Source organism: Bos indicus, chromosome 6 (genome assembly GCF_029378745.1).
Source record: "Bos indicus isolate NIAB-ARS_2022 breed Sahiwal x Tharparkar chromosome 6, NIAB-ARS_B.indTharparkar_mat_pri_1.0, whole genome shotgun sequence".
Lineage (NCBI taxonomy): Eukaryota > Metazoa > Chordata > Mammalia > Artiodactyla > Bovidae > Bos > Bos indicus.
The window spans coordinates 84094651-84120519 of record NC_091765.1 but is presented as its reverse complement, the minus strand read 5'-3'; the positions used below and the strand labels follow the sequence as shown (position 1 = coordinate 84120519).

Sequence of the window (25869 nt, the reverse complement as noted above, 5' to 3'; positions counted from 1 at the left end):
CATTCAGAGCCACGTCTCTATTTAGTTTTGCATCTTTATTACCGTGCATTGTCAGGTAAGTTAGGCAGACTTGGCCAGTTCTATAGATTTGCCCATTTCTTTTTCTCCAAAGATATGCCTGAGCCTGCTAATCCAGTGATTTATCTAAAAACAATGAATGAGTCCCAATTTAGTACTCAAGACTTGGTTTTCTAACTTTGCTTTTACCAAAAGATGCTCCATTGGAGGTATCTATATATGTGTTATTCACTCAGTCATTCCGACTCTCTGATACCATGGACTAGCCTGCCAGGCTCCTCTGTCCACGTTCTCCAGGTAAGAACACTGGACTGAGTTGCCATTCCCTTCTTCAGGGTATCTTCCTGACCCAGGGCCAGGTCTTCCACATTGCAGGCAGATTCTTTACCATCCCACACCAGGGGACACCATTGGAGGAAATTAAAACTAATTCAGATAATGATAAAATTATTACTTTGCTGTACTTTGCTGTCTCTCTCTTTTTTTCTTAATGTTTCTTGTATATAGGTTCCTATGGAGAGGTCACTATATGAAGAAGGGGTGAATGAATATAAGAGCAGCATCAGGGCATTCTTAGGTTCTGGATTAGTACAATCATAGTAGTATCAATACTGTGCATATTCTAGTGGAATACTAGAGGAAGTTCTTCTGGCTTTTGAGATAACAGTTTTCTTGAATTTGCTTGTATTCCTAGATTTCTCAGACTTCTCTTATGTAAAGCCAGGTTCCAACTTTAGGATTTTTATCTCAGTTTATTCTTTGGTTCATGTCCATTTCCACGATTTTAGCTATTTCTCTAAGCTAGTGATGAGGCAATGGCACCCCACTCCAGTACTCTTGCCTGGAAAATCCCATGGACGGAGGAGCCTGGTAGGCTGTAGTCCGTGGGGTCCCTAAGAGTCGGACGTGACTGGGCGACTTCACTTTCGCTTTTCACTTTCCTGCATTGGAGAAGGAGATGGCAACCCACTCCAGTGTTCTTGCCTGAAGAATTCTAGGGACGGGGGAGCCTGGTGGGCTGCCGTCTATGGGATCGCACAGAGTCAGACACGACTGAAGTGACTTAGCAGCAGCAGCTTAGCAGCAGTGATGCTTAAGTCTCTTTCTTCAGCTTTCTTCTTCCAAGCTCAGTACCTTCTTTTTAAAATGCATACAAGATGGTTTAAATGTAAACCAGGCAGATGTTCAGCAGATAGCTTGTTTAAAAAAAAAATTTGACATATAGTTGATTTTCAGTGTTGTGTTATAATATCTACTTTTTGAGAAACACTTTGTAGAGAGAAGTGAATAAGGTCTTTGACTTTAGAAGAGAATGTTCACATCCAATCCTGACATTTATATGAACCAAAACTAGTTATTTAATCTTTATACCTCTCATACTTCTCATGTGTAAATGAGAAGAATAATACCTCTTAAGAATAATATCTTAGCCTTAAAGATTTCATGAAAAAACTATTAATATAATTTTTCAGCATGAAGTATCTCAACACCACTGGAAAGCTTTTCCTTCTCTCTTCCCATTCCCAAGCTTAATTAAATGGTGTGCCAGACCTATTCAGTAACCTAAGCTAGAAACCTTGGTGTCATCCTAGATCTTTCCTTATTTATCATCTTCCAAATTCAATTCTTTAAATCCTTTCAGTTCCTTTTAAGCAACTCTTAATTCCATTTTTTTTTTCATTTTCTCTCCCTGCTTTGGAATTTCTCAATTGAACTATTGTAATTTTCTCATACGTGATCTCTTTAGAACTATTCTTGTTTCTAATCCATCTTTCATAAGTTGTTCAAAGTTGTATTTTTGGCACTTATCTCACAGTCCATGGCTTCTCAGTTTAAAATCCTGGGTGCCATTTCCTTCTCCAGCCAAATAGTATAATATACATTTAAGCCCTCTTTGGATATAGTGTAGCAGTGGCAAGAGTTTGAACTTTGGTGTTAGATCTGAATTTGAATCATTCTCCATTGTTTGTGAGTGTATGATATTAGGTTACTTAACCTTTTAAGCGGAGAAGGCAATGGCACCCCACTCCAGTACTCTTGCCTGGAAAATCCCATGGATGGAGGAGCCTGGTAGGCTTCAGTCCATGGGGTCGCTAGGAGTCCGACACAACTGAGCGATTTCACTTTCACTTTTCACTTTCATGCATTGGAGAAGGAGATGGCAACCCACTCCAGTGTTCATGCCTGGAGAATCCCAGGGACGGGGGAGCCTGGTGGGCTGCCGTCTATGGGGTCGCACAGAGTTGGACACGACTGAAGCGACTTAGCAGCAGCAGCAGCAGCAACCTTTTAAGTGTCATCGTTTCTTTCATTTATTAATTTTTTTTCATCCACTCACTTATTCAACATATTTAATGAGAAAATGTGCACATGATGAAAAAAATTCATCATGAAGAATGGTACCTATGAGTTCAATAACTTCTAATATGCCATGAGTTATGGTCCTGTCTTTGTTTTTAGCTTCCATGTCACTTCTCACCCCTTTACCCTCTGACATCCTATTGTTTATCTTTGCCAAAATTTATATTAATATTGTCAAAATCTAGGATTTGATTTTGCCCCACTTAAAAGCTAAAAGCTAGCCTATTATTTAGTGGATGCTAACAGAAAATGTGGAACATCTGGGTCAGAGACAAAGTGTTTCGCTCCTAATGATACAGCAAAGAGCATGGGCATCATCCTAATATTGGTTCTCCTTACTCCCAAGTCCTACTTCATATCTCAGAGTTAAATACAACCTTGAGAAAAGGCCAAGTAAAGAGCAGTTAAGACATTGCCTTCTAGGCATATCTAGAGAGACATCTTGGAGTTGAAAGACCCATGAAAGAGTATCTCCCATCATAAATACATATTTTCCCACAGTTTCACTGAGATATAAATTAGTATAAAGTAGATCAAGCATATTTAAAGTGTACAAATTGATATGTTTTGACATGTGTATATACTCATGAAATCATCTCCACAATTTAGATAATATCAATCACAACTAAACATTTTCTCTGCGCCCGTTGGTAATTTCTACCTTTCTTCTCACTCCAGCTGTCATTTTCCCCAGGCAACCACTCATCTGCTTTTTGTACTGTAGAATAGTTTTCATTTTCTAGAATTTTGTATATATGGAATCATACAGTATGTACAACACCTTTGGGAAGTTTGGCTTCTTTCACTCAGTGTAATGAGTTTGAGATTCATATATGATTTTGTATCAGTAATTTGTTCTTTTTTATTGCTGAGTTTTCTATTTTATGGCTATACTACAGTTTATTGGCTTCCCTATAATTTTTGCAGTTGTACAAATATAGGCTTACAAAATTGTACAGTATTTGTAATTGTACAAATCTAGGCTTCACTGGTGGCTCAGCTGGTAAAAAATCCACCTGCAATGTGGGAGACCTGGGTTCGATCCCTGGGTTGGGAAGATCCCCTGGAGAAGGGAATGGCTACCCACTCCAGTATTCTGGCTTGGAGAATTCCATGGACTGTATAGTCCATGGGGTCATAAAGAGTCAGACTCAGCAACTTTCACTTTCACAATTTATTTAATCACTTAATAATTGTTGATGGGCCTTTGGGTTGTTTCCAGGTTTTGGCTATTACAAATAAGGCTGTCATGAGAATTTATATACAATTTTGGGAATACTGATGTTTTAACTATTGAACTTTAGGAACCTTTAATATGGTATGTCTGTCAATATTGCTGTACTCTATTTAATAAGGTTATGCAGTTGTTTCGGACACAACTCAGAGTGAACAATAGCTGTCAGTTAGATTAGTAAGATTGTAAGATAAGTTAATATGCAAAAATCATTTGTTCTCCAATTTAAGAGTAATGAGTAACTGGAAACTGAAACTTAAAAATTACTATTTACAATAATATAAAAAATACAAAAATTTGACAAAAGTTTAATGGCACCCCACTCCAGTACTCTTGCCTGGAAAATCCCATGGACGGAGGAGCATGGAAGGCTGCAGTCCATGGGGTTGCTAAGGGTCGGACACGACTGAGTGACTTCACTTTCACTTTTCACTTTCATGCATTGGAGAAGGAAATGGCAACCCACTCCAGTGTTACTGCCTGGAGAATCCCAGGGATGGGGGAGCCTGGTGGGCTGCCATCTATGGGGTCGCACAGAGTGGAACACGACTGAAGTGACTTAGCAGCATGCAAGATCTTTACACTGGTAACTATATAACATTACTAAAGAGAGTACAGCAATATTGACAGACATACCACATTAAAGTTGTGTCCGACTCATTTTGAACCCGTGGACTGTAGCACAGCAGGCACCCTTGTCCTTCACTCTCTCCCAGAGTTTGCTCAAATTCATATCCATTGAGTCAGTGATGATATGTCTCATCCTCTACCATCCCCTTCTCCTTTTGCCTTCAATCATTCCCAGCATCAGGGTCTTTTCCAAGGAGTCAGTTCTTTGCATCAGGTGGCCAAGTATTGGAGCTTCAGCAACAGCCTTTCCAATGAATATTCAGGGTTGATTTCCTTTAAGATTGGCTACTTTAATCTCATTGCAGTCCAAGGGACTCTCAAGAGTCTTCTCCAGCACAACTCTAAAACATCACTTCTTCGGTGTTCAGCCTTCTTTATGGTCCAGCTCTCACATCCGTACCTGACTATTGGAAAAACCATAGCTTTGACTCTGTGCATCTTTCTCTTATTAGTTCTAGTAAAATTTTTTGTAAATTCCATTGAATTTTCTAGTCAGTTGTGTTGTTTGAAAGTAAGACATTTTCCGTCCTCCTTTTCAATCTGAGTGCCTTTTGTTTCTTTGTCTTTATTACTGTGGCTAGAACCTCCAATACAGGGTAGAGTTGAGGAGATAAAGACAGGCAACCTCTCTTCCTTCCTGACGATCTTTGATGGAAAACATTCATCTCTCCATAGCAGAGTGTAATGTTAGCTATAGGTTTTTCATAGTTACCCTTTATTAGGTTGAGGAAGTGCCCTTCTGTCACTAGTTTGCTTAGAGTTTTGTTGTTTTTTTAAATCAGAAATGGGGTATTGTAATTGTCAAATACTTTTTCTGTATTCATGAAAGTGATTATATGGCTTTTCCACTGTAGTCTTTTGATTTTATGAATCACAGTGATGTCTTTTAGAGTATTATACCACCCTTGCATTCTGTTTCTGGAATTAAACTCACATGATGTATTGTTACAGAAATTCTATTAAGAATTTTTGCGTCTTATGTTACATGAGGGATATTGGTTTGAGTATTTTTTAAGCTGAATGATTTTGCCTGGTTTTGGTATTAGAGTGACTCTGACCTCACAGAATAAGCTGAGAATTATTTTTTCTTCAGATTCTAGAAAGCTTGTGTAGAGTCAGTATTATTTTTTCTCATATTTTTGGTAGAATTCATAGGGAAGCTGTCTTTGGAGTTTTCTTTGTGGGAAAGTTTTAAACTATTAATACATATTAAATAGCTAATAGATACTGGGATATTCAGATGATATGTTTCTTCTTGAGTGAGCTTTAATAGTTTGGGTCTTTCAAAGAGTATGTTCATTTGTCTCATTGGTTGAATTTAGTGGCTTGAAGTTGTTTGTAATATTCCTTGAATATCCTTTTTTAGTGTCTGTAGAATCTGAACAATATTCCCTGCTCATTCCTGATAATGGTAATTATCAGGATAATTATCAGATAACGGTAAGAGAAGATAATTCTGTCTTCTTTTTTTTTCCTGATCATTCTGACTAGAGGTTTGTTGTTTTTTTAAATATTTTCTTCTCAAAGAACCAGCAGTTAAATTGATTTTTTAAATATTTTTTATTTTGTATTTCAGTAATTTCTGTGCTTTAAAGGGTTTTTTCCCTCCTTATTTTTAGTTTAATTTGATCTTTTTCTTATTTCTTTTTTTTTTCTATTTTTTTTAAATTTTATTTTATTTTTAAACTTTACAATATTGTATTGGTTTTGCCAAATATCGAAATGAATCTGCCACAGGTATACATGTGTTCCGCATCCTGAACCCTCCTCCCTCTTCCCTCCCCATACCATCCCTCGGGGTCGTCCCAGTGCACCAGCCCCAAGCATCCAGTATCGTGCATCAAACCTGGACTGGTGACTCGTTTCATATCTGATATTATACATATTTCAATGCCATTCTCCCAAATCATCCCATCCTCTCCCTCTCCCACAGAGTCCAAAAGACTGTTCTATATATCAGTGTCTCTTTTGCTGTCTCGTATACAGGTTTATTGTTACCATCTTTCTAAATTCCATATATATGTGTTAGTATACTGTATTGGTGTTTTTCTTTCTGGCTTACTTCACTCTGTATAATAGGCTCCAGTTTCATCCACCTCATTAGAACTGATTCAGATGTATTCTTTTTAATGGCTGAGTAATACTCCATTGTATATATGTACTACAGCTTTCTTATCCATTCATCTGCTGATGGACATCTAGGTTGCTTCCATGTCCTGGCTATTATAAACAGTGCTGCGATGAACATTGGGGTACACGTGTCTCTTCCCCTTCTGGTTTCCTCAGTGTGTATGCCCAGCAGTGGGATTGCTGGATCATAAGGCAGTTCTATTTCCAGTTTTTTAAGGAATCTCCACACTGTTCTCCACAGTGGCTCTACTAGTTTGCATTCCCACCAACAGTGTAAGAGGGTTCCCTTTTCTCCACACCCTCTCCAGCATTTATTGCTTGTAGACTTTTGGATCGCAGCCATTCTGACTGGCGTGAAATGGTACCTCGTGATCTTTTTCTTATTTCTTAAAGTAGAAGTTGAGATCGTTGATTTTTGAGACCTTAAGTGTCTTACTTAGTTTCCAGATATTAAGGAATTTTTTTTCAGAGATCTTTCTGTTGCTGATCTGTAATCATTCCAGTGTTATCAGGAAACATACTTTGTGTGACTTAAATTTTTTAAAGTTTTTTTAGTGGAGAATATGGTCTATCTTGGTCAATGTTCTGTGTACATTTGGAAAGAATATGTATTTTGTGATGTACTGGATTGTCCTATCAATGTCAATTAGATCAAATTGATTAATAGTGTTGTTCAGCTGTTCTGAAACATTACTGATTTTCTGTCTATTCTTTATACCAATTGTTAAGAGATGGATATTGTCCATAATTTCCTATTTGTGTATTTCATACTTCAGTTCTACCAGTTTTTGTATCACATAGTTTGTTGCTGTGTTATTAGTGCATAAACATTTAGAATTGTTATGTCTCCTTGATGTATTGACCCTTTTATCATTATGAAGTGCCTCTTTATCCTGGTAGTTTTGTTTGCTCTGAAATCTGTTTGTCTGGTATTAAAATAGTCTGCTTTTCCCTTGATTATTGGTATCATGATATCTTTTTCCACCCTTTTACTTTCCTTTTTTGTGTTTATTTAAGTGGGCCTCCTTGTAGATAGAATATAGTTGGGTTTTTCTCTTTATTCAGCATGACACTCTTTTAGAGGCATGGTTGCACCATGTATATTTAACATGTGACATGGGAGATCTTAGTTCCCCAACTTCCCCCCCCAGCAGAAATGCAGAGTCTTAATCACTGGACCACCAAGAAAGTTCTATTGACACTATTTCTGCTATTTGTTTTCTAATTGCCTAATTTGTCTGTTACTGGTATACCTTTTCTCTCTCTCTTTTTGTTGAATAATTGAGCATTTAAGTTATATTTTATCTTCTTTACTGACATGTTGCAGTTGTAACATCTTATCCCTCAGTATCCATGGGGTATCCATTCCAGGAGCCTCCATGTGTACCAAAATATATGAATGCTCAAGCCTTTTGCATCAAGTGGTATGATATAATGAATACAGTTGGCTGTCCATGTCCTCGGGCTTCCCTGTGACTCAGCTGGTAAAGAGGTCGCCTGCAGTGTGGGAGACCTGGGTTCGATCCCTGGGTTGGGAAGATCCCCTGGAGAAGGGAAAAGCTATCCACTCCAGTATTCTAGCCTGGAGAATTCCATGGACTGTATAGTCCATGGGGTCACAGACTCAGACATAGCTGAGCGACTTTGACTAACATCCATGTCTTTGGGGCTGAGTATATATTTTTTGGAAAAAAAAAAAAATCCACATATAAGTGGACCCACACAGTTCAAACCTATGTTTGAGAGTCAGCTGTACTTTCTTTTGCTTTGTTTAGTGATTCAGTTCAGTCTCTCAGGTGTGCCCGACTCTGTGACCCCATGGACTACAGCATGCCAGGCTTCCCTGTCCATCACCAACTCCAGGAACCTAATCAAACTCATGTGCATCGAGTCAGTGATGCCATCCATCCATCTCATCCTCTGTCGTCTGCTTCTCCTCCTGCCTTCAGTCTTTCCCAGTATCAGGGTCTTTTCCAGTGAGTCAGTTCTTCGCATCAGGTGGCCAAAGTATTGGAGTTTCAGCTTCAGCATCTGTCCTTCCAATGATTATTCAGAACTGATTTTCTTCAGGATTGACTGGTTTGATCTCTTTGTAGTCCAAGGGACTCTCAAGAATCTTCTCCAACGCCTCAGTTCAAAAGCATCAATTCTTCGGTGCTCTAAAGGATGAGATGGCTGGCTGGCATCACCGACTCGATGGACATGAGTTTGCGTAAACTCCTGGAGTTGGTCATGGACAGGGAGGCCTAGTGTGCTTGCGATTCACGGGGTCACAAAGATTCGGACATGACTGAGCGACTGAACTGAACTGAACTAGCTTTCTGTATAGTCCAGTTCTCACATCCATACATGACTACTGCAAAATCATAGCTTTGACTAGATGGAAAGTAATTACTTTATGGTTTATAGTATAAATCTCTACAGTGTGTATTCAGATCTAACATCACGTTCTGTATGGTATAAGAAAGTTACACCAGTGTTCTTCTGTTTCTCTTTTTCCAGGATTTGAGTTATCATTGTCTTAAAATTTTACTTTTACATAATGCTATAAACTCACAATTGGAGAAGGAGATGGCAACCACTCCAGTGTTCCTGCCTGGAGAATCCCAGGGACGGGGGAGCCTGGTGGGCTGCCGTCTATGGGGTCGCACAGAGTCGGACACGACTGAAGCAACTTAGCAGCAGCAGCGTAAACTCACAATACATTACTGTTTTTGGCTTAACCAGTCAATTATCTCTACAAGATATTTTAAAAATAAAGGAAACAGGGTTTTGTCATTTCTGATGTTCTCTATTCCTTTGTGTAAATTAAGATTTCCATCTAATATCGTTTTCTTCTGCCTGAGGATTTACTTTGACATTTCTTATAGTGAAAGTCTGCCAGCAATGAATTCTTTCAGTTGTTATATGTCTGATGACGTCTTTATTTCCTTTTTTTGAAACTGAGTATAGAAATTTAGGTTGACAGTGTCTTCCTTTCAATATTTTAAAAATGTGCCATTGTCATCCAGTTTGTACTGCTTCCTGGGAGAAAATCAGTTGTCATTCTTACCTTTCCTCTGTAAATTGCATGATCTGTTTTCTCTGATTATTTTTAATATTTTCTCTTCATCCCTGGTTTTAAACAATTATGATATCCCTTAGTGTAGTTTTCTCTTTACGTTTTGTTCTTTGTTTGCATCATGGTCTGTGAGTTTGTTGTGCTCATAGAAAAATTTTAACTGCTTAGTTCTTCAAGGGACCTCAGTTTCACATAGACCAACTGAAGTTGTCCCACAGCTCACTTAAGCTTTTTTGGTTTTGGAAGGTTTTTATCCTCCAGTTTTGTTTTGTTTCATTTCTGTTTTTCATTTTTTAAAGTCTGTTGCTGTGTCTTCAGGTTCACTTCTGCAGTGTTGAATCTGTTGTTAATTCCACTCAAAGTGTTTTTCATCTTACATTTTATAGTTTTCATCTCTGGAAGTTTTGCTGCTTCTTGAGCATATGAATTATATTTTTGACTGTTTTAGTTTTTGTCCACACATTCTATCATATGTCATTTCTAAGTCTCTTCTATTGATTTTTCTATCTAGAGTTGTATTTCCTGCTTTTTTTGCATATCTAGTTTTTTTTTTTTTAGTGTATGTTAGACATTATGAATTTTACCTTTTTGGGTGTTGAATTATCTAGAATTCCTTTAAATATTCTTGAGCTTTTTCAAGGACACAGTTAAATTACTTGAAAACAAGTTTATTTTTTTCAAGGCTTACTTTTAAGCTTTGCTAGGTAAGACCAGAGAAGACTCAATTTTGAGGCTACTTGCCCCCCAGTACTGATGTAATACTCTTTTCTATTTTATCCAGCGCTCTCTGTATTAAAAGGTTTTCCATTTGGCTGAAGAGGAACACAAACTGTCTTGGCCCTGTTTAAACAGTGATTGTTTCAGTTGGACTTTTCATCTGGTTCTTTCCCTAGCTTGAGGTTGTTTCCTCCCCTAACTTGGCTGAAGAATCGAGAACAGCCTGTCCGGCATTCTCTCTGTGCATCTGCTCACAAATTCTAGCCTTGAATTCACACCCTGTTCTCTTCAGTTCAAGAAGACCACCAAGCTTTTTTTGAGTTTCCCTTCCTGCTCTACCTTCTGAAAACTCTGGGCAGTGGCTAGGGCAATCATAAAGCTCACCTCAATTGTTTTTCTTCTCTGAGATTATTGTCCTGAGTTGCCTATTGTCCGGTGTCTGAATTGTTTCATTTATATTGTCCATTTTTCAGTTCTTTAAGGCAGGAAGAGGATAAATCTGTTCCCCCTTATTTAACTAAGGCCAGAAGTGGAAGTTTTATATATGTACCATGTATCTCTTATCTATCATTCTTTTTCATGCTTTTCTTTTTCCTAGCATAGAATGCTTTTCCTTCTTTGATTAATTTTTGACTCAAGTCTTCAGATTTCAACTTGGATGAACTTCATTTGTAAACTTGCCATAGCCTCCATTGATAGATACTCACTTCCTATTCTTTCAGGTTCCCTTAGCTTCTGATGCTTCTGTATGTAGTACTTAATAGTGGATTATTTGATTATTCCTCTCTCCCAATAATGTCACAGGCATCCTGCTAGGTATTTTACTTATTTTATCTTATTTAATTTAATCCTCACATTACCTCATGATGATGTTGCTGTTGTGATCCCCACACCATGCCAGTGCTTGGCTTGAAATAGATATTTTAATAAATCTATGAATGCCTGAAGGTAACTGAAGTATATCCAAAAGAAAGTGATTAGAGTGTTGATGGGGACTCAAAATGATGTCATGTTTGGAATTGTTTAAGGAACTGGAGATGTTTAGCCTAGAGAAAGAAGACTCTGGAACCTGAATACCATCTTCAAACGTTTGGAGGGCTGTCACATTGAAGAGGGATTAGACAAGTTCCCTATGACCCCAAGAGGTAAAATTAGGATTAGTGGTGAAAACTATAGGGAGATATAGTACCTTTGTAAAAGGGAGAATCTTTAATAAATAGGGTTCTCTAAAAGTCAAGTCAATAGCCTTGGAAATTTCTTTCTTTCCTGATACAGTTATTGATATATGCATGTCCGCTTAATACAGTCAGGTTTAGTATAACAATGGTGGGCTTGAAGTTACACTCTCAGCTCTTTAAATCCCACTTCATAGATTTAAGTGTCAACTGCAGAGTACCTGACATTAACTAACATGGAGTAGGCACTTACTCAGTATACTTCCCCTTGGTAGCCAAACATTGAAAAGGCAGGTAATTTAGTTACCTGTTGAGAATTTGAGATTTTATGATTCTTTGAACAACTTTAGCTCGTGTATTTTAATTGTTTTCCTTTGTCTGGATGTTCTGGGTCATTTGTAACCATGTTTATGTCTTGGCTATTCATTATTTGCCTAAGTAGTCTTAAAAATAATTGATGAAGACAAGTGTGAAAAACATATTTTTTTAATGCAGTTCTTTGACTGTGAACACAAAAAAAGAATTCATGCCCTCTGCTTAGTAGAGCATAAAAGTGTTGTTCTTGTTGCCAGTTCATTTCTTTCATTAACTTAGCAGATAGGTTTTGTGTGTCTATTATGTGCCAGGCCCTGTTAGTCACTGGGGATACAGTAGCACATAAGGCAGGCTCTGTCTTAAGGAATCTACAATCTCCTAGGAAAAATAGGCAAATAAATAGTGAAAATACACTGTGATAATTGTTATGATAAATTGAATGTATAGTGTTACGATGCACAGAAAGATGATCCAACACTGTCTTAAGAAACTTAGGGGCATCAGGGAAAGCATCATGGGGAAAGTAACATGCAGTTTGAGACCTGAGGACAAGGAGTTATTCAGGCATAAAATATTGGGAAAGAGGAATATTCCAGAAAAGTGTCTTAGCACCCGAAGAGAGTATACCATGTTTGGAGAACTGAAAGCCTTTAGTACACCTGGAACATGGAGTGTGATGGTAGAGTGACAAAAAATGAGACTCGAGAGCTGAGCAGAGACTAGATTATAAACAGCTTTGTGATAAATGGAGTCTCGACTTTATCATAAGGGAAATACAAAACCAACCAGAGTTTTTAAAGCAGGGAAATGATTTGACTGGATTTGTATTCAAAAATTGAAATTCATGCCATCTTTTTTAGTTGGAAGTTGATAGATAATACTTAAAACTGAAAAATCAAGAAATAAAGTACAAACATGTTTATTGAGAAATATAGGGGTAAATATTAGAAGAAATAACTGAAAGAATTGAGGATGGCTGTTCTTAGGGCTTGGGAATTGGGTTATGGAAGAGTTAGGCCAGGAACTGATTTTTTTCCCTCCCTGTAAGACTTGTAGAATGATTTGCCTTTCTTAATCTACATTCGGTGTAGCATAGTGGTTAAGAATATGGATGCTAAGGCCAGACTGCCTGGGCTGAATCTTGCTTCCACTATTTATCAGTTGCTTAATTTCTCTGTGCTTAGGTTTTCCTCTCCGTAAAAATGGGAATAATAATAGAATTTTTGTAATTTTGTGAGGATTAATGAGTTAATACAAATAAAACTGTGGTGTGTAATAAACACTGAGTGTTAGCTGTTATTCTCACATGTTAGCATGTTATTCTCACATAAGGAGAATAGACAAATTTGCAATCATAGTGGGCATTTTTTAAATGTTACTTTTAGTAATCAAGAAAACAGGCAAACAAAGTCTGAACAAATATAGAGTTCATCAACATGATTATTAAGATTACTCTAATGCACATGTAAGGAATGTTATATGTTAACAACTGTAGAGTACACATTCCTTTCAAGAATGGAACATTTGTAAAATTGACCAAAGAAATTCTCAAATATTAAAGTGTAAAATTTTGTAGATTGTGATGTCTGTTCACAGTGTATTTAAGCTAGAAGTCAATACAAAAAATAATTGTAAAATTCCTCATAAAGTTAGAAATTTAAAAATACACTTCAGGTGAATCCATAAGTCGAAAAAAGAATCATAATAAAAATTAAGAATAATCATTTAAAGTACTATGGATCAAAATTTGGTATGCTTTTTAAAATCATTTAAAGTTTTACATGTGTACTTTAGAAAAGAATATCTAAAGCTAAAGGAGTTTTTATTTCGAGAAACTCAAGGAAAAAGAGAAGTAGAATTATTAGTATAGGAAACATTTCAAAAGCCAAGTGCACAGGCAGCAGCCAGGGGCTAGCCCCCAAAGCAGGGTAAAGATCAGGCCTACTGTGTTAACTTTTTTCAGCACATTCAGTTCAGTTCAGTCGCTCAGTTGTGTTGCTCAGTTGTGTCCGACTCTTTGTGACCCCATGGAATGCAGCACTCCAGGCTTCCCTGTCCATCACCAACTTCCGGAGCTTACTCCAACGCATATACGTTGAGTCAGTGATGCTGTCCAACCATCAAATCCTCTGTCCTTCCCTTTGCCTCCTGCCTTCGATCTTTGCCAGAATCAGGGTCTTTTCAAATGAGTCAGTTCTTCACAGCAGGTGGCCAGAGTATTGGAGTTTCAGCTTCAGCATCAGTCCTTCCAATGAATATTCAGGACTGATTTCCTTTAGGATGGACTGGTTGGATCTCCTTGCTATCCAAGAGACTTAAGAGTCTTCTCCAGCACCACAGTTCGAAAGCATCAGTTCTTTGGCACTCAGCTTTCTTTATAGTCCAACTCTGACATCCCTACATGACTACTGGAAAAACCATATCTTTGATTATATGGACCTTTGTTGGCAAAGTAATGTCTCTGCTTTTCAATCTGCTGTCTGTGTTGGTCATAGCTTTCTTCCAAGAAACAAGTGTCTTTTAATTTCATGGCTGCAGTCACCATCTGCAGTGACTTTGCAGCCCAGAAAAGTAGTCTCTCACTGTTTCCCCATCTATTTGCCATGGAATGATGGGACCAGATGCCATGATTTTAGTTTTCTGAATGTTGAGTTTTAAGCCAACTTTTTCCACTCTCCTCTTTGACTTTCATCAAGAGGCTTTTTAGTTCCTCTTCACTTTCTGCCATAAGGGTGGTGTTATCTGCATATCTGAGGTTATTGATATTTCTCCCAGCAGTTTCGATTCCAGCTTGTGCTTCATCCAGCCCAGCGTTTTTTATGATGTACTCTGCATGTAAGTAAAATAAACAGGGTGACAATATACAGCCTTGAAGTACTCCTTTTTTGGTTTGGAACCAGTCTGTTGTTCCGTGTCCAGTTCTAACTGTTGCTTCTTGACTTGCATACCGATTTCTCAGGAGGCAGGTCAGGTGGTCTGGTATTCCCATCTATTGAAGAATTTTTCACAGTTTATTGTGATCTACACAGTCAAAGACTTTGGCATAGTCAGTAAAGCAAACACAGATGTTTTTCTGGTACTCTCTTGCTTTTTCCATGATCCAGCGGATGTTGGCAATTTGATCTCTGGTTCCTCTGCCTTTTCTAATCCAGTTTGAACATCTGGAAGTTCACGGTTCATGTACTGTTGAAGTCTGGATTGGAGAATTTTGAGCGTTACTTTGCTAGTGTGTGAGATGAGTGCAATTGTGCAGTAGTTTGAGCATTTTTTGGTATTGCCTTTCTTTGGGATTGGAATGAAAACTGACCTTTTCCAGTCCTGTGGCCACTGCTGAGTTTTCCAAATTTGCTGGCAAATTGAGTGCAGCACTTTCACATTGAGTTTCACATTGAATTTTCATATTGAGTTTCAGCACACTAAGGATGTGAAAATTTGGGGACTTTTTTACACTGCCAAGCAGGATGTCAACTGATACATCCACTTTGGAAATTATTCTGGTATTACCTAATAGTTAACTTTGCATTTTCTTTCATCAGTATATGCTATAGAAACTACTACATGTGTACCATGAGACATATATAAGTGTACTCATAGTCTTCTTATTGGTAACCATCCAAAACTGTGGAATTGCTAAATTATGGTATATCACAATAGAATAGTATAATACAAAGAATGCAATATGAAGTGAAAATAAACAGTTGCCTTGATATGAATAACTCTCAGAAGTATTCAAAATGACCCAGTTTATGTAAAGTTCCAAAACAGACAAACCTTAAATATATTGTTTAGGGGTACAGAAGTAAAGGTTGTAAGACTTTATAGTATCTTTTCCATATATACTATGTAAATGTTCAGCAAGTATTTCATAAATAAATGAATCAGTTTTATCTCTGAAGCAAAAATGGTGACTATCAATTTAAAAAGTCTAATAGAGAACAGACTGTGATTACCATGATGAAGGGATGGATTGGAAGTTTGGGATTAGTAGATGCAAACTATTACATACAGAATGGTTAAACCACAAGTTCATACTGTAGAGCACAGGGAACTATATTCAGTATCCTGTAATAAAGCATAATGGAAAAGAATATATAACTGAATCACTTTGCTGTATAGCAGAAACTAACATTGTAAATTAACTATATTTCAATAAAATAAACTTTTAAAAAGAAAAGTCTAGTAGATTTTATCATTCATTGTAGGGAATAAGGATGAAAATAATAATAATAATAGCTTGTGTTTATAAAGTTTCTTTCTACTAGACAGGTGACCCCTTTTCAGGCATTTATATTGAATATCAGTAGCTAAATATAGATATTAAACGAACATATCTTAAACCAGCATGTGTGTGTGTGTGTGGGTGTGAATTCCAAAAGAAATACTTAAAACCCAAGGAGTTCTGGAATTATTTACTTACACTGAACTCATCTTTCAGAATGATTCTGGTAAGAATCCATTGGCATGCTCCTGTCTTCAGAATCTAGTATAACATCGTTTATCAGTGTTCTTTGAAATAAACTCTTACTATTGACTTTATTACTATATCTGACATTTTTTTAATTGCCAACGTGTATTTTTTGAAATTCCCATTTTGACTCTAGGGGCTTCCCAGGTGGCTCATTGGTAAAGAATTTGCTTGCTAATGCCGGCGAGATGGGTTCAGTCCCTGGGTCAGGAAGATCCCCTGGAAAAGGAAATGGCAACTCACTCCAGTATTCTTGCCTAAAAAATACCATGGACAGAGGAGCCTGGAAGGCAACAGTCCAAAGGGTTGCAAAGAGTCAAACACAACTTAGTGACTACATAGCAGCAGCAGTAGCATTCTGATATTAGCCTGTGGCTATTAGGATGGATGACTTAATAAAGTCCTTTAAATAATTTGTCAGCTTTTATATTTAAAATAATGTTTAAAAACTGCTCAACTTTAAGTCATCTAAATTCCAAGGAGGGAAACAATTTTTTGCCTGATAAATCCTTTTCGTGGTGAAAGGCTTCAAGTGAAAGTGACAAACTCAAATGCTTGTAGTGGCCACAGAGGTGATAAATGAGAGAAGAAGGATGGGAACTTTGCCAAGTCCAGAGCACATGGTCCTCCCTCACTGAACAGGCAGCTCCTACTCAACCCCGTAGCCATGAGGGAATATGGGTTATGGTGCCAAATCTAATTTTTCAAAATATGTCATATATTTGGCAGTTAATTGAGGAATTTTAAGTACTGTGCAAGTGATCCAAAAAAAGTCTGTGGGCAGAATCTAGCCACCAGGGTATTAGCTTGCAAATAACTGGAAAAGATATACAACTTTGGTGAAATAATTTATTTTTGTTGTGTTTTACATGTAGTCGACAGAGGTATGTTCTTGGAGACACAGCAATGCAGAAGATGGCCAAGTCCCATGTTTTCTTAAGTGGTATGGGTGGTCTTGGTTTGGAAATTGGTAAGCAATATTTTTGTTCATAATTTTATATGATGCTTTTGAGCAACATAATTTAAATAATTTAATTCCTTTCCCTTGTATTATTTTCTATAAAAGAAGTTAGATCCAAAATCTTGATCAGATTCAATTTTTATTTATTATTTATTTTTTTGGCAAGACTATTTCACGTTATTCCATGAGAAACCAGTTATGACTCTCTTGCTTCTCTTTTGGTGTTGTTAATAGCTGTAAATGATCTTTTTCTGTATCCATTAATTATGGTAGAGAGCACACACATATTCATAACAGCATGTCTGGAAGTGTACACTGAAATTTTAAGAGTGATTATCTCAGTGTGGTTTGATTATGGAAATCAAATTTTATTTTTATTCCTTTTTGTTCATCTCTATTTTCTAAGAAACTGATATTTTTAAAGTAGTAAAAGAGTTAAAATTAGTCAGAGATATGAACAGACTCCATGAAAACATATCTAATATACAATTCCTAATATTAAGCTATTTTTTTTTCCCCCTTTATAGCAAAGAATCTTGTTCTTGCAGGGATTAAGGTAAGTGGGTAAATGTCCTTCATAAGAAGAATTACTTTTATGAACTCTTTTTCCCCTCATCGGTAGTGATAATATTATTTATACTTTGGCTTAATTATTGCTTCTTCATTTAGTAGAAAAATTGTCTTAATTCTCTATTTTCCTTTTTTAATAATACTTTTTATTATAGAAAATTTCAAAATTATACTAAAAAAAACCGAATAGTTTTAGCAAACCCCATGTACACATCTCATGCGTGCAGCTATCAGCTCATAGAGAAATTTGTTTCATGTATCTCATTCCCCACTGCCCCCTAACTGCCCAGTTATTTGATATAAATTTCAGAAATCCTATTACGTTGTTCTTAAGTTATTTTAGTATATAGCTCTAAAATATAAGGGTGTTTTTTGAAAACAGCTACATTATCACTTTCATACCTAAAAACGTTAACATTTTAAAAATATCATTGTTATCGTCAAACAAAACTTAGCAATTTGAAATACAGCATTTATATCACTTTCTTTGGGTCAGGAATTAGATGTAACTTTGCTAATTCCTCTGGTTAAGCGTCTCTCACAAAGCTCCAGTCAACATATTGGCAGGGCCTGCAGTCATCTTGAGGCTGGGGAAAGGGTCTGCTTCCCAAGCTCACTCATGTAGTTATTGGTAGGATTCAGTGGCAAGGATGTGCCAGTTCACATTCCCACCTCAGTTCCTTGCTGGCTATTGATTGGAGGTCACCCTCAATTCCTTCCCATGTGGCCCTTGCCAGAGGGCAGCTCACAGTATGGCAGCTTGTTTCATCAGAGTAAGCAAGCAAAAGATAAGAAGGGTAATGTGCCAGGTCTTTTGTAACCTAATCTCTGAAGTGACATTCCATCACATATGCCATAGTCATTAAAGTCATTATAGTCACTTAGGAGATGAGATAACACAAAAGCCTGAATATCAAGAGGTATGAATCATTGGGGCTATCATAGAAGACTGCCTACCATAACTATCAAGTATCTAGTTAAAGTTCATATTTTCCTTTCTTTTATTTGATTTGTTCTAATCCGTATCCAGGTAAAGCCCATATACTGAACTTGGTTTCTTTTAATCAGTAGATCTCCCTTCCCTGATTTTGTTTTCTTCCTTGCAGTTTCACATGCCCACCAATAATGCCTGATTCACTTCACTCCCACCAATAGAGCATATTGTTAAACTTTTAGATTTATGCCATGCTGATGAATGAGAAAAGGTATTTCATTCTTGAGCAAAGTTGAACATGCTTAAATATTTTGACGGCCCCTACATATTTCTATTTTGGTATACCCTGTGTCCATATTTGTGGCTTGTAATATAAGTTAAAAATATCTTTTTTCCAGTTAGTATCTTTCTTACTTTAAACATGACCATTTGGAAAAGTTTGTTTATGTGAATTTTAAAAATTTTGTATGTATGTTGATTTATATGACATGCTACTTTCCTAAACTTAAATTCTCTTACTGTTTTTTAAAGTAGCTTTTCTCATAATACAAAGGTGCCATAATAATGTAAGTGCATGGTAATGTGCCTAATGTATTCATTTTTTAAAGTCAACTAGGGTTCAGTACTATCTGTAAAATACATACATACACACCCACAGCAAAATATAGTAAGTTTATATGGAATTACAATATGACCATCATGTTAATTATTATTGACTTAATTAATTGAGAATTGTTATTGATAACTGTCATAAGTGGAAAGTATTGTTAATTCTTACTGTCATTAGTATACAGCTATTAATAGCTAGAAATATGGTTATATAAATGTCTTTGTAACTTGGAATTACAGTTTTACTATTTTAAGTAATCAAAACCCTGCTTTTAAGATTTATCTTAGCTCATTTCACAGTTGAATAATGAAGGTATGTTCAAGTTAATACAACATTGATCTCTGCAAAAAAATAATATACTGGCATTAAAAAATATGTTGTGTTTATAAAAGAAATAATACTAATAAAATAGTTTTTCCGTGATCTTTTCTGGATTTCTAGATGTCTATAGTCATATTATCTGTGAATGGATCTAACTGGATTTTAATTACTTTCTGTTGTCTAATTACACAGGCTAATAGTTCCAACCCAGTGTAAATAATATTGGAGATAGTGAACATCCTTGATTTACTCCTGACTTTAACAGATATTTTTCTCCTTTTTGAAGGCACTTACAATTCATGATACAGAAAAATGCCAAGCATGGGATCTAGGAACAAACTTCTTTCTCTGTGAAGATGATGTTGTTAATATAAGAAACAGGTGAAGATAGATATTTTGTTGTGTTATCATAGGATTTTTTTTTTAATGTTGCAGTTACTTAGAACATTTTCTGAATCTAGAATACCAATTCAGTTTTAGCTATTTAACTCATCACCATAAATTCACTCTACCACAGACAAATAAGTACTGACATGTAAATATTTATGTTTCTCAAAATTTTAATATTGTCACATTGCTACTTAGGAATGAATTTCTTTGAGATTGTTAAAGTAGGTCTTTATTATTGCTTTGTTCTTAAGAAAATGAAGGAGCATTGGCCTATAAGGGTATGTATATTTTGAGATTGTGTGACTTACTCTGGAATATGACAGTGTGCTACATCTTAAGATTGTATAGTAAAAATAAGTCTAGCTTCTTTTCTTCCTCTCTAGTTTAAAATTCCCATTGAAATTTTGTAACATTTAGGTTTCTCTAATGTCTTCAAAGTGTCCAGATTTGAAGAATTGAATGTGTTTCTTGAACAAAAGAGTAGTAAAAGTCTTTTTTCTTTTTTGTATGTATGTGTTTGTTTTTTTAGGGCTGAAGCTGTACTTCAACATATTGCAGAATTAAATCCATATGTTAATGTTACATCATCTTCTATTCCTTTAAATGAAACCACAGATCTCTCCTTCTTAGATAAATACCAGGTTAGTACTCCATTTTATATTAGATGTTATTGACAGATTCCAAGGTTAAAAGTTGGCTTAAAGCTCAACATTCAGAAAACGAAGATCATGGCATCCGGTCCCCTCACTTCATGGCAAATAGATGGAGAACCAGTGGAAACAGTGTCAGACTTTATTTTTGGGGGCTCCAAAATCACTACAGATGGTGATTGCAGCCATGAAATTAAAAGACACTTACTCCTTGGAAGGAAAGTTATGACCAACCTAGACAGCATATTAAAAAGCAGAGACATTACTTTGCCAACAAAGGTCTGTCTAGTCAAGGCTATGATTTTTCCAGTAATCATGTTTGGATGTGAGAGTTGGACTGTGAAGAAAGCTGAGCACCAAAGAATTGATGCTTTTGAACTGTGGTGTTGGAGAAGACTCTTGAGACTCCCTTGGACTGCAAGGAGATCCAACCAGTCCATCCTAAAGGAAATCAGTCCTGAGTGTTCATTGGAAGGACTGATGTTGAAGCTGAAACTCCAATACTTTGGCCACCTGATGTGAAGAACTGACTCATTTGAAAAGACCCTGATGCTGGGAAAGATTGAAGTCAGGAGAAGGGGACAACAGAGGATGAGATGGTTGGATGGCATCACCGACTCAATGGACATGAGTTTGCGTAAACTCCGGGAGTTGGTGATGGACAGGGAGGCCTGGCATGCTGCAGTCCATGGGGTCGCAAAGAGTCAGACATGACTGAGCGACTGAACTGAACTGAAGGCAAATCATTAAGTATTAGTAAAGTACTGATTTAATATAGTCTATTAAGTAGATCAAAAAATTCAGGTTAAAAGACTTAGAATAATACCTTTAAAGTGCTTTGTTTTAGGGCAAGGACCTAAGAATTACAAAGCAATTATATCAGTCAGCTATTTTCACAGTAACGTGCATGAGAAACTGCAAATTCAGTGGTTTATAGCAACATGCGTTTCTTTCTCATGCTTCTGGATGTCAGTTGGAATTCAGCTGTTCTAGCTATACTTGAACTCCACAGTCTGAGTCCTGGTCTATGAACCTCTCTTCTGGGACCAGGAGGCTACCTGAGACATGGTCTCATACCAGTAGCAGAAATACAAAGGAGCAAGTGCCACGTTCCAAGCACATTTCAAACCTCTCTTTGTGTTACTTCCATTAATATTTTGTTGACCAGAGCAGGTCACATCGTCAAGTCCAAAGTAAAGGAGCAGGAAAGCACACTGTACTCTTCCTAAAGCCATGCTGCTGCTGCTAAGTTGCTTCAGTCATGTCCGACTCTGTGCGACCCCATAGACGGCAGCCCACTAGGCTCCTCTGTCCCTGGGATTCTCCAGGCAAGAATACTGGAGTGGGTTGCCATTTCCTTCTCCAGTGTATGAAAGTGAAAAGTGAAAGTGAAGTTGCTCAGTCGTGCTCGACTGTTAGCGACTCCATGGACTGCAGCCCACCAGGCTCCTCCATCCATGGGATTTTCCAGGCAAAAGTCCTAAGGCCATAGGCAAAGAGTAATATATAGCCCAGGTACACAGAAGTAAATAATGTGGATCAACAGTTCAGTCTTCGTTAGGTAACAAATAAAAACAAAAATTCCCAACGCCTGGGATGTTCTGAAAGTGACTGCATTTTTTCCTGTGATATTATGATACCCATTGTCTAGGATAAAGCACTCCTGTGTTTCTTAAGATCTCAATACTTCTGACACTTGTGTGACTATATGTTTATGCCTTTTCCCCGTACACCAGGCAATTTTCCAACTCTGGACACCTAGCTTGGTGTCCTTCAATTCTGTCTTGACACTCTGCCTGGAGAAGATGGTGTCAGATCCCACAGGTTAAGGACTCAGTGCTATAAGAACCCACATCCTCGAGCCCTATTCTGATGCCAGTTGCAAATTCAGGTTGTTACATGTGCTTCTCAGAGCTGGCTATGAATCAGATGTTTTCACAACCCCCTCCTTAGGTTCAGTTAGTTTAGTAGAGCGGCACACAAACTCAGAAAAACAGTTTACTTACTAGATTATGAGTTTATTGTATTATAAAAGACTATGACTCAGGAACAGCCAGATAGAAGAGATGCCTAGGTCAGGGGATGGGGGGATGGGTGCCATGTTTCCATGGCCTCTCCAGTACGCCACCTTCCCAGTACCTCCAAATGTTGAAGCCCCTGGTTCAAGGATTTTTATGGAGGCTTTATTATGTAAGCAAAAATGACTTATATATAATGTATACTTATATAAAAATGTATAATAGTATACATTGGCCATTGGTGATTAAGTCAGTTTCCAGCGCAAGAGGTCTGGGAGATAGGGCTGAAGGTTCTGAACCTTACAGCCCAAGGTTGATTCCCCTAACAACCAGCCCCCATCCTTAGGGGCTTTCCAAAAGTAACTCATTAACATAAACTCAGGTGTGTCTGAAAGGACTTGTTATGAAAAACAAGACATTTACTTCACCTTTTTCACTGTGAAGATATGTCCCAAAGAACAAAACTAAATATTATAATGAAAGATGCCCCTGAGCTCTTACATAGGAAATCACGAGAGCAGTAACAACTATGTGCTAGGAACCTTGAATGAAGACAAAATATGTATTTCTTATGATAATGACAGTATCACACCCACTTAAAGATTATTGTAATTGTCCATTCTTAACTGGATAACTTGAAATCCATCCTGCTAGAGATATTTAATAGACTGTCTACAGTAGAATTACTTAATAGACTTCTTTTTCAGTGATTGCATGAGGTCAAAATGGTATAAGGGAAATGCTCAGAGACCAAAATTGAATAGATAATTAAAAGGAAACCAGTTAACTGTGGCTGTGTTCACTTTCTGGACAGAGTTTGCTTGTCTCAGTTACCACGTTTCTTGGGAATTGGGAATGGTCACACAGAAACTAGATAAAAATTTGTCTGTATGAGATACAATATATAATTGAGGCCTACCACCTCTTTGTAACTCTCTGGAACCTCAGAAAGCTACACCCTTAATGAAAAGGTGTATTAGAACAATCTTTGACCATCAGAATAGAAAATTTGTCTATTTTCTCTTGTTGGTGTTGTTTAGTCACTCGGTCGTGTCCAGCTCTTTAAAACCTCATGGACTGCAGCACGCCAGATTCCTCTTATCTTCTACTATGTCCCAGGGTTTGCTCAAATTCATGTTCACTGAGTCAGTGATTGTATCTAACCATCTCATCCTCTGCTGCCCCCTTCTTCTTTAGCTTTCAGTCTTTGCCAGCATCAATGTCTTTCCCATTGAATTGGCTCTTTGCATCAGGTGGCCAAAGTATTGGAGCTACAGCTTCAGCATCAGTCCTTCCAAAGAATATTCAAGTTTGATTTCCTTTAGGATTGACTGGTTTGATGATCTTGTCGTCCAAGGGACTCTCAAGACTCCTCTCTAGCGCCACAGTTTGAAAGCAACAGTTCTTTGGCACTCAGCCTTCTTTATGGTCCAGCTCTCACATCCATACATGACTACTGGAAAAACCATAGCTTTGATTATAAGGATCTTTGTGATGTCTCTGCTTTTTAATATGCTGTCTAGGCTTGTCATAGTATTCCTTCCAAGGAGTAAGTGTCTTAATTTCATGGCTGCAGTCACCAACTGCAGTGATTTTGGAGCCTAGGAAGAGAAAATCTGTCTCTGCTTCTACTTTTTCCCCTTCTGTTTGCCATGAAATGATGGGGCCAGATGCCATGATCTTAGTTTTTTGAATGTTTAATTCCATGCCAGCTTTTTCACTCTGCTCTTTCCCACTTGTCAAGAAGCTTTTTAGTTACTCTACACTTTTTGCCATTAGGGCAGTATCATCTGCATATATGAGGTTGTTGATGTTTCTCCTGGCAATCTTGATTCCAGCTTGTGATTCATCCAGCCCGACATTTCACTTGATGTACTCTACATATGGGTTTCCCAAGTGGTGGTGCTGCTCTTGCTGCTAAGTCACTTCAGTCATGTCCAACTCTGTGTGACCCCAGAGATGGCAACCCACCAGGCTCCCCCTGGGATTCTCCAGGCAAGAACACCGGAGTGGGTTGTCATTTCCTTTTCCAGTGCATGAAAGTGAAAGTGAAGTCTCTCAGTTGTGTCCCACTCCTAGTGACCCCATGGACTGCAGCCTACCAGGCTCCTCCGTCCATGGGATTTTCCAGGCAAGAGTACTGGAGTGGGTTGCCATTGCCTTCTCCTCCAAGTGGTGCAGTGGTAAAGAATTCTCCTAGCAATGCAGAGGACACCAGAGATGCAGATTTGATCCCTGGGTCAGGAATATTCCCTTGGAGTAGGAAATGACAACCCACTCTAGTATTTTTGCCTGGAAAATTCCATGGACAGAAGATCCTAACAGGCTACAGTCCATAATGTCTTAAAGAGTCAGACACAACTCAGCACATGAGCACAGCACATACTCTGCATAGAAGTTAAATAAATAAGGTGACAGTATACAGCCTTATCATACACCTTTCACAGTTTGGAACCAGTCAGTTGTTCCATGTCCAATTTAAACTGTTGCATCTTGACCCACATACAGGTTTCTCAGAAGACAGGGAAGGTGGTCTGAAGCTCCCATCTCTAAGAATTTCCACGGTTTGTTGTGATTCACACAGAGCTCTCTGGAACTCTGGATTAAAAAAAAAAAAAAAAAGATCTTCTCTGGGACTTCTTAACCATAGGCATGCCCTCACATAAGTTTGATATGAATTTAAATTTTCCAAGCTGAGAACTTAACGTTAAAACGTAGTACTGAGCTGGTGATACACTGTAATGCCAGAAAGAAACAAAACTCAAAGATGTAGCAGCATATATCCTCAACCAAGCCACAGTTTATTCTAATGTGTAAAGCCCCTATGAGGCTGTGTTCATAATACAAAATAATAAGACAGGAAAAAGTTCAGCATGATCAAGAGTCAGTGGATATAGCAAACAATAGAGCTAAACCTCCAAGAATTTCAGATAATAGAATTATTGGATGGGGACTATAAAATGTTCAAACTAAATCTTATAAGAAGAGATTAAATATACAATATGAAAATAAGATACTAGTGAAAGCAGTTAGGCAGATATAACAAATAGAACTTTTTGAAATGGAAAAAATAGTCCTAAAAGTTAAAACTTAATGAGTAGATTAAACAGTGCATGTAAGAATTAATGGACTGAAGGATAGAGCTGAGGATATTTTTGAGACTACAGCATACAGAAAGAATATATGAAAGAGAAATTTTAAAAAATGATAGCTTGAGTAAAAAGCTCTAATTCATGGGGTTGGACTTCTAGAGAAAGGCTTATTCAAATAAACGGTGCTTGGGAATTTTCCAGCATTGGTGAAACACAG

At 37.3% G+C, this 25869-nt stretch overlaps 1 protein-coding gene across 1 annotated transcript in view; it reads left to right on the top strand.

Moving 5' to 3' along the window:
• UBA6 (ubiquitin like modifier activating enzyme 6) overlaps positions 1 to 25869 on the top strand; it is an 87441-nt gene that overhangs the window by 7640 nt on the left and 53932 nt on the right. Inside the window, exons 3-6 of the mRNA XM_019962828.2 lie at positions 16982 to 17076; positions 17595 to 17623; positions 19789 to 19883; positions 20422 to 20533. Of these exons, the coding sequence (XP_019818387.2) occupies positions 16982 to 17076; positions 17595 to 17623; positions 19789 to 19883; positions 20422 to 20533 (331 nt within the window). The remainder of the gene's footprint in view (positions 1 to 16981; positions 17077 to 17594; positions 17624 to 19788; positions 19884 to 20421; positions 20534 to 25869) is intronic.